Consider the following 12391-nt stretch of genomic DNA (forward strand, 5'->3'; position numbering starts at 1 on the left):
CCCGTCGTCTCTCTGTATTGTCTGTTCTTAATTTTCCTCCGTTTGGTTTGAAAGACAAAGTTCAGGCCAGGTATGGACATCCTAGGGTACAGGCAATTGGTGATGGTTTTCCATTCCCCATATATACCTCTTTCTTTTCTTTTCCCCTTCTCCTATCCCTCCTTTCCTTTCCTCTTCCTTCACCCTCCCTCTCCCCTTTTTCCTTCTCCACTGCCTATGTCTTAGGCCTGCCAGTGACACCCCAGGCATTGCTTAGCCCTGCCCTACACCCTTCAATGGGGAATGAACACTTGGATACCTATGTGAACAATTAGGTATGAATTTCCCTTACACACTGCAAAGTACCCAGATTAAATAGAACTAACCTCTTAAGGTAAATCTGTTAGACTTACCTTTTCCTGGGACCATGGGAACTAATGATACTTGGAATTTAAGAAGTAGTTTTAGAGGAGAAAAAAAACTTTGCCATGGATAAATTAAATTGGAAGTTGACTGTACTATATGTTGATTGAAGTTTTATTGTGCTTCCTTCTTTTATTATCTATTTTTTCTACATAAATATAAATTATGCTGTCATTTTTGTCCCCCCCCCCCAATCCTGTGACATAAACTGCCATTGGTCTTTCATAATGAAATCATTTTTTAACTTTGATATCAGGGTGCCAAGATCATATAGTACTTTCATGTGTTAACACATCTCTGAAAGACTAAAACATCACTAAAACAATTATGTACACAATTTACAAATTTTCAACTGATTTCATCATACCAGTTAAAATTGTATTTTTATGTGAATTTCACATTAGACTGATAAATTTGTTAAAGCAAAAATTAATCTGCTTATAAGCAAAAGTTGGTTGCAAGGGGAATAATTTTATATTCGGTTTAACAGAAAATTTTAAAATGTCTTTAAAAAGAAAAAATCAGTCTGCTAACTAAAAAGGTAGGTAATTATTTTCAACTAAAATTTATGTGTAGATGTCAGAAAATCAGTTTGGCTTTTTAAAAAAATGGTATTTCAGTTTGCTACCAAAAAATGCCAAAATTTCTATCTAGACACTAAGAATTTGAAATAAAAATTATTCTAATTATCTTAAATTCTTAGTTAAGGTTAATTTTTCTTCAAAAGGTTTTCTTTCATATAGTCTATTATTTCTTTCAATTTAGGGGTGTGGTTCTTTTGTAGAAGATAAATGAAAAAATTATTTAATTACGTTCTCTAAAACTGAGTATAACGAAGCACACCTTAAATTATTTGGAGATTTAGTATTTTTAAATCCCTAGTTTTTCTTATATATTTGGGGAACAGTTTTGCTGCGCTGTAAAAACTTCTTTAAAAATACATTTTTGAAACAAGAGAATAACAGTTCACGTATTTCAAAGTCTGCACCTATGGTCAGTATTATGGAAATGGGTTGGATTTTAAGGTATTTTTAAAATTTTAATTAAACTATACATTGTTACTTGTACAAAAAAAAAAGCCTATCAAGTTTTTAACTTTTTGTTTCTAAATTCTTAAGAGAAAAGTAATGAGATTATGTCAGCCATCTCAGTAGGAGAAATTTAACATTGTAAAATGTTGCTTCTCAAGTGTGAATCACTGCTGATACTTTAAAAGAAACGATTGATTATGTAGGAAGTATGGAAAATATAGAAAAGTATTTAAAATAAAATGACTCACTTGTGATTTGCATTGTTCAGAATTAATAACTATTGATATTTTGACATATTTCCCTCCAAGATTTTGATATGAATGCATAATTTTGTTTAGCCAGAATGTCTAATGATGAGCCACTGGGCAAATGATTATGCTGTTGGTGCAGCTGTTTCTTCATCTGTACAATAAGGATAATAGTAGCACCTTCCTCATAGGATGATTAAAAGGATAAATTGACAAAGTTCTTGTAAGGTTACTACAATATGATGGTGGTGGTGGTGATGATATAATTACTAACACAATATTTGCCTTTTATATCCTTTTAAAAAATTTAATGTAATATCATGAGTATTAAACCAGAGCTCTAAATTTAGTATGAAAACATTATTTTGATTGGTTGCATCACATTTTATCTTATACACACAATAATTTAACTATCCCCTCAGTTTTTCATCTTTATTGACATCAAAGGAAAAAAAAATTGCCTATTCCCTGTTCATTCCCAAATGAGTTCTTAAATCAAAATAAGTTTTTTAAAATCCAAAGAAGACAATGCTTTTTATATGTTTAAGAATCTCCCCTTATCTCCGCACTGACCTCTGGTGAATTTGTATACATAAGTGACTTCTGTGGGGTCATTCTTATTAACTTCCTTTAAGATTACTTAAGTCATTTGCCCTAAATCCTGAAAATTTTTATATTTGAGATCATTGAGGAGTAGGCCCTTGATATGCATATTACTGGCAACTATTTCTTCAATGGCTGGCAGAGATTGCTTTTGATACTAGTGGTTTGAGATGTAACAAGTATGTAGCTTGTTTTGTGACCTTCTTTAAACAGACTTCTTAAAATGGTTTCTTACCAATAAAATCAGCAAGTTTATATAATACCCATTCCATGGGTATCTTTCAATTTCAATGTATCTTTCATTGAAACCATTCTGACATCTTTTTTTATTTGTTGCTTATAAAATCTTTTTGAATTTTTAAAATCTACCATATGGTAGTAATGTTCTTTTTATCCACCCCACTAGGATTTTACTCTCCACTGCCAATATTTTTTTTAAACTCAGTTTTATTGAGATATATTCACATATCATAGCATCATCCATGTTGTACAATCAGCTGTTCATAGTACCATCATATAGTTGAACCTTCATCACCCCAATTCATTTTTGAACATTTTCTTCACACCATAAAGAATAAAACTAATAATAAAAAACAAAAGTAAAAAAGAACACCCGAATCAAACCCCCCATCCCACCCAATCTTCATTTAGTCCTTGTCCCCATTTTTCTACTCATCCATCCATGCACTGGGTAAAGGGAGTGTGATCCGCAAGGTTTTCACCATCACACTGTCACCCCTTGTAAGCTACATAGTTATACAATAGTCTTCAAGAGTCAAGGCCACTGGGTTAGAGTTTGATAGTTTCAGGTTTTTACTTTTAGCCGTTTCAATTCACTAAAACGTATAAAGGAATATTGATAGTGCATAAGAATGCCCACCAGAGTGACCTCTTGACTCTATTTAAAATCTCTCAGCCATTGAATCTTTATTTGTTTCATTCCACTTCCCCCTTTTGGTCAAGGAGATGTTCTCAATCCCATGATGCTGGGTCCAGATTCATCCCTGGGAGTCATATCCTGCATTGCCAGGGAGATTTACACCCCTGGGAGTCAGGTTCCACATAGAGGGGAGGGCAGTGAATTCACCCACCGAGTTGGCTTAGCTAGAGAGAGAGGGCCACATCTGAGCAACAAAGAGGTATTCAGGGGGAGACTCTTACCACTGCCAATATTTTTTAATTGTCACAGAAGAGGCATAAACAAAAAGGACTTGATTTTATCTTCTAGTTTTGGGATTTTGAATATAAACTACATATAAATATTCTAAAAATAAAACTTTCCTTGATCAAGGAAATTATTTGACATTAAGAGGTTCATTATTACACTCTTTAGAAAGTATGGGATAGACATGGAAAAATGTCAGTGTAATATAATTAAAATACTAAATTATTAGTACTGCTAGGACTTTTGCAAGCACTTTATCATTAACATGTGACTTATGTTTTATTCCAGTTCGTCTGCATAGCCCAGCAAGATTACTGCCGTATTCTCAACCAAGTTGAAAAGAACATGCAAAAAGTTGAAGAGGAGGGAGAGATTGTTATGGTGAAAGAGCATCGAGAACTTGATCGCACTGGAACAAGAAAAGGACACATTGTCATCAAGGTAAGACAAACAATCCCCCTTCCCTCCTTGGGAAGGAATTTTTTTGTAGTGCATTTATGGCGATTTAGAATTTTGACTTCTTGGGACAATCAAAATGCTTATTTTACAAGGATTTTTTTTTTCCATTTCATTTTTCTTTCTTTTAAAAGTTTCCAGTTGTAAAAAGTTATTATTTTTAAAATTTCCTGATGAATGATAGTTTCACTAATTATTATTTTGTATTACTACCTGGTTGACTTTATGTTAAAGGTTTGAAATTAAGGTACAAATGTTATTTATGCATGGTAACGATTAGATCATTGTTTGTTACAGGGCACTTCAGAAAGGTTAACAATGCATTTAGTGGAAGAACATTCCGTGGTGGATCCAACATTCATTGAAGATTTCCTGTTGACCTATAGGACTTTTCTTTCTAGCCCAATGGAAGTGGGCAAAAAGTTATTGGAGTGGTTTAATGACCCGAGCCTCAGGGATAAGGTTGGAAAATATATTGTACTTTGGCACTTAAACATAAAAATTAAGATATAAACTGAAAGGTAATCACACCAGTTCAGTTCAAATTAATAGAATAGTTAATGTTTAGGAATATACTTTTTAAGCAAACAACAAAAAAAGTAATAGTATGTATGAATAATAGTTCTTATAGATTTCTAAGCTAAGCTCTCGAATTTAATTTTTTAATGCGAAGGCCAATAAAAGTTGACCACCAAATATTTAAACCTTTGTTCTATTAGGAATGTATTAAAAACACAACCCCCAAACATCAGGACGCCATGGGAATCTGCATTTTCTAGTTTGGCAGATAGTCGGTGTACGCTAGATAAAAGTTATAACTTCTAAATTGGCACCTGAGGGGCATTTCATCACAACCGTTGCTTACTGGTAGGCCCCTGTAAAAGTATTCTGAGCAGACCTCATTTAGCAGCTCTTGAAAGTGCTGTTAAGGCCAGAATGGATGATAGTCTACTTTGTCTTAAAAGGTTTGCAAGCTCACCATAGTCCATACTTACTTCTCCCTTCCAAGACAATCTGACTTATATGTGACAAGCTTGGAAGAGGCAGGGTAGGAAATTCCAGAATATAAGCCTAAAAGCGAAAAGCCTCAGTCTCGTGCTGGTTCTGCCACTAAGTAGCTTTGTGACCTTAGAGAAATCATTTGAACAGTATTGCTTTTCATTTCATTTTCTGAGAGGTGTATGCTTAGAAGATCTCAGATAGATTCGTCAGCCATTCTAAACTTTGTTTGAATATTCTCTCTGCCATTTAACTTGTGTGTCACTTGACCCATCTGAGACTCAGTTTCTTTACTTGTAACATGAATAATGATATCTTTTTGGGTTATTGTGAAGATGAAATAATGGAAGTGAAGTTCTTTTCTAGTACCTGGCTAATAGTAAATATTTAACACATCTTAAATATTGCTTGTTATTGGTTGTTGGTATTCATTTTTATTCATGAATTTCATTTTTCTCATCTATAAAATGGCTAATTGGCTTCTGAGTTGCCTTCTCAGTGCAAAATTCTAATTTTGTGAAAAGGTCTGATGTTTCCTATAATTTTAAGGGAGACGATGATCTTGGGCTTTCCTAAATTTGAAAAATGAGCAATAGCAGTAATTAAATGACATCAGTTAAGACACGACTCTGAAGTGATTAGTCAGATTACATGTTGTGATTTGTAAAAATTAACTGTATAACATCACCTCTGAATACTAGATTAGCATTCTTAATTTTCTCACTTTGATAAAGGGGGTTGGTTAATGTTCAAAAATAAGTCTACAGAAAACTTTCATCTTATTCAAAATTTGGAAAACTAAACTTGGTGTGGGTATATATATAAAAACAAGTATTTTTATAGAAGTTAATTTCATTCAGTAAGATTTTTATGGAAAATTTACTATATGCCAGGCATTGTTATAGATGCTCTTAGAATGTGTTAAAGTTGTTGTCCTCATAGAACTTAAAGTCTAATGAAAGTTACACAGTTCTCTCTGGGTAAAAACAAATACTCCATCACCATGAGTCTGTATAAAGATGTAGGGCTGTGTATGAAAACATGTATGTAGCATAAGAAAAGGCTGCTCATTTCTCCTGAAGGAAATGTGTTAAAAAGTTTCCTAAATCTTAATGTAAGCAAGTCACATATACCTACTCCCAGCTATCTCCTTCCTTTAAGCTCTATACTAGTCATTCCTTTTGTCTATTCTGCCCCTCTACCTTTACTTCTTAGTTTCTATTTTTCTTTGTCTTGAACTAATCTATTCTGGTTTTATGATCTTTGCTTTCACTATGACCTCTTTCAAATACATGCTGAAAGTAAACAAAATGTAAATTAATACCATTCTTCACAGATTCAAACCCTTTTGGCAAAACAAAATACAAGTCTGTATTCAAAATATATATTTTCAGAAAGACATTTTGATATGAATAAAATTTTGCCAGTGGTTGGGTTCTTTCTGGTTTATCTTTTGTTAAGTATTATTAAGTAAATTGTTGATAAAGATTTTTTTGAAAAAATTTTAATCTCAAATTTTTAACACTAAAAAGAAAACTTACTGAAAATAATTCATTTTTTTTAGGTTACACGGGTAGTATTATTGTGGGTGAATAATCACTTCAATGACTTTGAAGGAGATCCTGCGATGACTCGATTTCTAGAAGAATTTGAAAATAATCTGGAAAGGGAGGTAATATTTGGGATTTTTTTTTTTGTTTAAAAAAAAATCAGCTTTAAGTTCATTTTAATCAGCCTGTCTTTGAATTGACACCATTCTTTCTGAACTTCTCTAGAAAATGGGTGGACATCTAAGGCTATTAAATATTGCATGTGCAGCCAAAGCAAAAAGAAGATTGATGACATTGACAAAACCATCCCGAGAAGCTCCTTTGCCTTTCATCTTACTTGGAGGCTCAGAGAAGGGATTTGGAATCTTTGTTGACAGTGTTGATTCAGGTAGCAAAGCAACTGAAGCAGGCTTAAAACGTGGGGATCAGGTATGATGTTTCTAAATTCAGATTTAAGTTTGAATATTGGTGTCTTTTTTTCCTTCAGTCAAACATGATACTGAAACTAATTTTATAATTTTATTTTTAGATATTGGAAGTAAATGGTCAAAACTTTGAAAATATTCAGCTGTCAAAAGCCATGGAAATTCTTAGAAATAACACACATTTATCTATTACTGTGAAAACCAATTTATTTGGTAAGTAATTTTGCTTATTTTCATTTATCTTCTTTTGATTTTTTTTTAACATGTAGATCTTAATCATGAAAAAAATCATAATTTTTCAAATGTCATAAGAATCAGAGTATAGTAAAATGCATAAATATACAATTGATTTTATAAGGATCTAAAAGAAAATCTACTAACTTAAAGACCATACAATTTACCTTTTATCTATGTTTTTATTGATGACTGTTAGAAATGCTTAATTACCTATAGATTAGAGAGTGCACAACTTTTTTTTTAACTTATCCTGAGTGGAAGTGATAGAGTAATATACAACAGAATCTTGGTGTCATTCATTCATTGGAGTAGTGTTTTCCGTAGGATTGATATTTTGATTGCTGAAGTCTATTTCTCAGGTATTTCCAAGTTTTATAATTGCCTTTGAATTGTTTAGATTTCTTGTAATTGGCATTTTGTGGTGTTTTGGTTTCCATTCATTTTAGTATTTAAAGAGCTTCTAACAAGATTATCAGAAGAGAAAAGAAATGGTGCCCCTCACCTTCCAAAAATTGGAGACATCAAAAAGGCCAGTCGCTACTCCATTCCAGATCTTGCCGTAGATGTAGAACAGGTGATAGGTCTTGAAAAAGTAAATAAAAAAAGTAAAGCCAACACTGTTGGAGGAAGGAACAAGCTAAAAAAGATACTGGACAAGACTCGGATCAGTATCTTGCCACAAAAACCATATAAGTAAGTATCTGTATACATTTTCTGTGCATTGTTTTATTATGTGTTAATGCTCTCTTGACTTAATATACAAAGAAAGGGACACAATTAAACTTTACATGTGTCTAGTAAGTGTTTTTAGCTTTTAGGGTTGAGCTATGTTAGAAGCAATATTAAACAACCAAGTTTAATCCCATTTTTGCCCCTTGCCCACTCCCAATCATCATAAAAAAAAAATAGTTTCACAGTTCATTTGAACTATTTTTTTCTCATTTGAACTATTTTTTTTTCTCATTGAGACTTTTTAAAAAGCAAGAATTTGTGTGTGTCGAGAAGTTTTACTAATGTATGTTTGTTTCTGGTTATCTTCCCTACCATCGGCACCTGCTCTTTGCCAACCAAACTATTACTTCTTCTGGTTGCCACTATTCATCCCTGTATTCTCTCTTTCCTGCTTCTTTCTCTCTTCTTGTTTTCTGCTATTTCACTTTTGCAACCAACCACAGAATTCCTTTCCTCCCTCCCAGTGAGGTCTCCAGTCAGAATGTCAGAAATAGTCTTAACTTCTCTTCTTGGCTCTTTGTGTAGCCTGAAGTCCTGGCATAAATGAAGTTGCAGGTGTCTCTTAAACGCTTTTTTCAGCTTTGTTTGCTTGCTTTGCTTGTTTTTTTTTTTTTTTTTGGCTCCTTCTGGGTTGAGGGTTGTTTTATAAAACTCAATTACCATCAGCCAATTTTTGTTTGTTTTTTTTTAATGTTAAATAACATCAGTGTGCCAAGTTCGATTATCTCTTCCTCAAAACTACAATGGTATAAGAGATAACTTGAAAACATAGTTTAATTTTTTCTTTGATAATTTAATGAGTATTTCAGAGAAGCAGTAGATATGGACTTTAAGGACTTCATCAAAGTTTTTTTTCTCTTTAAAAAAAAATTCGATTTCAGATAAGATTTTTATCCACAGATTAGGAAGATATGGACTAGAATATATTACTGGTGGCTTGAGTGTCCAACTTTTATTGTCCCCATTGAAAAATAGAGTAATGATTGGTGGTTTTGTATCAGCTAAAGAAGACTTCTACAATAGAGTGCTAAGGAAAAGCAATGAGAATGCTGTTTTTTATTTATAAGTTTGAGAGGATGTTTATATTAAGTTTCTAAGCAACAATGGGCTAGGCCTCCTGGCATCAGAGAAAATAGTCATTGATTTTTAATGTGACCCTTGTGGTTGGAAAACTTATTTTTAAATGGATGAAAAAATAAATTACCTAAATGTAGAATGATTAGCAGCACAATAACAAAAAAAGATCTTAGAGTCATATTTGACCATGAGTTAAATATGAACCTTAAAAAAAAAAAAGTCAAACAAAAGTCAGCATGACCCTAGCAAGTATTAATAGAAATGTGACATGTAAGAGAACTGGGATAAAACCCATCCACAGTTCAAGATGCTGGCAAGGAACATAGAATAAAAATACTGTGTATGATTTTGTCCTATTTGTGTTCAGAAACACATTCAAAAACTTGAGAGGAGGAAAATAATAATTAGATGTGTTGATTTTAAAGCACTAAGGAAACATCTTAAATAATTTGTACTTAAGAAAGTATATTATCAATTAAATATTTCCTTATGAAAATTATTTGAAATAATTCATATATGTAATATGTTTGAAAAAAATATGTATCAAAGAGGACTCAGTAGACTGTAGGAACCAGTTATATTGGTATGGCAAACTTTTTAATACTAGTTACTACACTTTTCTAGAAATCAGCATGTGTTTACTAAAACATCATGTGTCCCCCCCTCCCCCCAAATCTACTAAACTGGAAAGTCAGATAATCCAGGTATAATATACTGGTTTTTACCCAGAGACGTGCCTCATATTTTCCAGTGAAACATTTTAATCACTGGAGATGAGAGTCAGGTGGCCTGAGTTGGAGTTATGCACAGGTATTTTTTAAAGGTCACATAGGTAATTCTGTTGCAGAATTACTGGCAGAGTAAGCCTAGAATTCAGAAAATAACTTGCTGTCTCATGAGACCCTTTTAGAAAATGTGGAAACTTGTAAGTTAAGTACCATTAATTGAATTTGTACCTGGTTGACTGGCACTACCAAAATTATAATTTAAAATTTATCATTGAGAGCCTACAGTATGCCCAACAACTTCATTATGTATATTTTCTCATTTAATTCTCATAGTAGCTTGTAGAGTAGGTACTCTTACTCCGGTTTTATAGATGTAGAAATTGAGTCTCGAAAAACTTTGTGTGCATAACCACTCAGAAAGTTTCAAAACTAGAAATCTAATCTCTTCTGAAGCTAAAACCTGTCCTTGATCCACTAAATCAGCTGCATTCCTTAACCATGTACTCTCCCCACTCTACCCCACCCCCACACCCAAGGCCCATAAATAGAACCATTTCTACTCTAGTAGCCTGGATAGCCAATCAACGACATGGAATTAACTGAGGAGTCTTGTCATGAATTGATAGGGATATAAAGTCCAGTTTTGTGCATTTTTTCTGTAATATTATTAGTATTACACAAGCTAAGATGCTGGATGATGGCAGATTGGCAGGCTAGGCAAGATGGAGTGATGTGAGAAGAGAGAGGAGAAGAGGGGCAGGCAAGAGCATGATAGAATTCAGATTTGGTTATTAGGTCAGTAGAAAGAGAGTGAGTGAACCCAGAGAAAAAAGGGAACAGGTCAGAAGACTAAAATACTAGCAAAGACCTGTAACCAGTTTCAGTAACAGTGAGCTCGTTAGAAAAGTGGAAAAACAGGAGGATATGCTCAGAGAGATTATTTCTGAATTAGGTGTCAAATATAGAGTAGTTTCAATCCAAGAGTATCCCTATGTTTGTGGATAAGAGAGAGATAGTTGAGAAATCAAGGAACTGAGTATACATACAGATCATCATGTAGGTGTTAAAATGTTGGCAAGGAACATTTCTTAAGGCAGCTTTTTTTGGTACTACATGGAGTATATTTATAGCTATTTGTGCCAGGAGTGGCCTAGTCAACTGTGTCTTTGGCTTGAGTCCATAGTAGTTGTTTCATATTATGTGTTAACATCTAATATTTTATACAGTAAAGACTGGTTTATATTGTTGAAAAGTGAAATTTCACTTTTAACCTGAAGGTTTTTAATGTTTTCACAGAACATAAATATGTTTAGTCTATATATGCATACCTATATGTGTTTAAATTTAATTTTGTCATTGACTCACCTATAAATTTGAATATACAAAAAATCATCTCTCATGTTTATCTTTTCTTTAAAAGAAAGCTTTTGCCCTCCCTTATTTACTTCTATGATTTTCACTTCCCTTAAAAAATAAAGAATGCTGTTCAATTTTTATTAGTACAACCAATAGAAATAGTAGGCATTAAAATTAAACCCTAATATCTGAAAGCCTAAAAAATACTTAATGTCTTCATTGTTATTTACGATGCCTTAGATAACATCCCAACCTTCTTTATAGTTATATTTTTGTATTTATGGTTATTTTAGTTGGGTGTTTTGTTTTGGAAACAGTTGACCCTTTGAATATTGTCATACATGTTTCAAGAATTATCTACAGTAACAGGCTTTTATGAATGAAAATAAGTTTGTAGTTATCAATAATCAGCAGTCTTTCTCTGAGAAGTTAAATGTAACTGGATGTTTTATTTGAGTAGAGGAAAAAAAAGTAAAAGTGAGTCACTGAATTTGAATTGCCTCTTGTTTGATGCTAAAAAATGTCACTATACACCACTGCTTTTTTAATGCTCTGTATAATTAAGAAATAATGTCCTTACATTTGATCCCATAGTGATCTCATTTTTTTTTCTTTGAAATATTGGATAATGAAATTAGGACAGCTTGGAATTTTTGTTTTTTTTTTTTTTACTCTAGTGATTTTATTCAGTTTTTCCAGTTCTTCAAAATCAGGTTATAAGACAATTTATCATTCTGATGTAGAGGCCATCAGTTGCATGAGAGTAAATGCATTCTTTTAAATGTGCTTCTTCTCCAATGCATTCCATCAGTAACTGGAGCTTATCTTTTCCTGAATATATTTCTATACTGAAAAACTAATATTTATTACAGCTTTTCTAGCTAAAAAAAAAAACAGGTTTTAGAGAAACATTATACTATACACTTGAGAAATAGTGAATTAAGTTGAGTTGGATACAGTTAAGCAGTAGTTTAAAAATAAAATTAAATTTATAATTCATTGCTTTTTGCAATTTTCAGCCAAATTCATTAATGGTATTTTTACATTAAGGGTACTTTTTATGGAATATGGTTTGTTTATGGTCTGTGTCTATCATATATTGATGGCTTATAACTTTAAATTGCTGATTATTTATTTCCTGATTTTCCTCTTTGTTCAGTGATATTGGAATTGGACAGTCTCAAGATGACAGCATAGTAGGGCTGAGGCAGACGAAGCACATCCCAACTGCACTGCCGGTCAGTGGAACCTTATCATCTAGTAATCCTGATTTACTGCAGTCACATCATCGCATTTTAGACTTCAGTACTACTCCTGGTGAGTACTACCAATACTTCTTTTTTTGTTTTCTTGTGGTAGTCTTTTTCCTCCTAACATAATGG

At 32.7% G+C, this 12391-nt stretch overlaps 1 protein-coding gene across 18 annotated transcripts in view; it reads left to right on the plus strand.

Moving 5' to 3' along the window:
* The window catches only part of RAPGEF2 (Rap guanine nucleotide exchange factor 2), a 300342-nt gene that overhangs the window by 267577 nt on the left and 20374 nt on the right, over window positions 1-12391 (plus strand). For all 18 annotated transcript variants that reach the window (XM_037830929.1, XM_037830916.1, XM_037830921.1 and 15 more), the window contains 7 exons: window positions 3738-3890; window positions 4203-4367; window positions 6469-6576; window positions 6680-6883; window positions 6984-7092; window positions 7563-7809; window positions 12169-12326. In XM_037830929.1, coding sequence (XP_037686857.1) covers window positions 3738-3890; window positions 4203-4367; window positions 6469-6576; window positions 6680-6883; window positions 6984-7092; window positions 7563-7809; window positions 12169-12326 — 1144 coding nt within the window. The remainder of the gene's footprint in view (window positions 1-3737; window positions 3891-4202; window positions 4368-6468; window positions 6577-6679; window positions 6884-6983; window positions 7093-7562; window positions 7810-12168; window positions 12327-12391) is intronic.

Source organism: Choloepus didactylus, chromosome 3 (assembly GCF_015220235.1).
Source record: "Choloepus didactylus isolate mChoDid1 chromosome 3, mChoDid1.pri, whole genome shotgun sequence".
In the NCBI taxonomy this organism is placed as follows: Eukaryota; Metazoa; Chordata; class Mammalia; order Pilosa; family Megalonychidae; genus Choloepus; species Choloepus didactylus.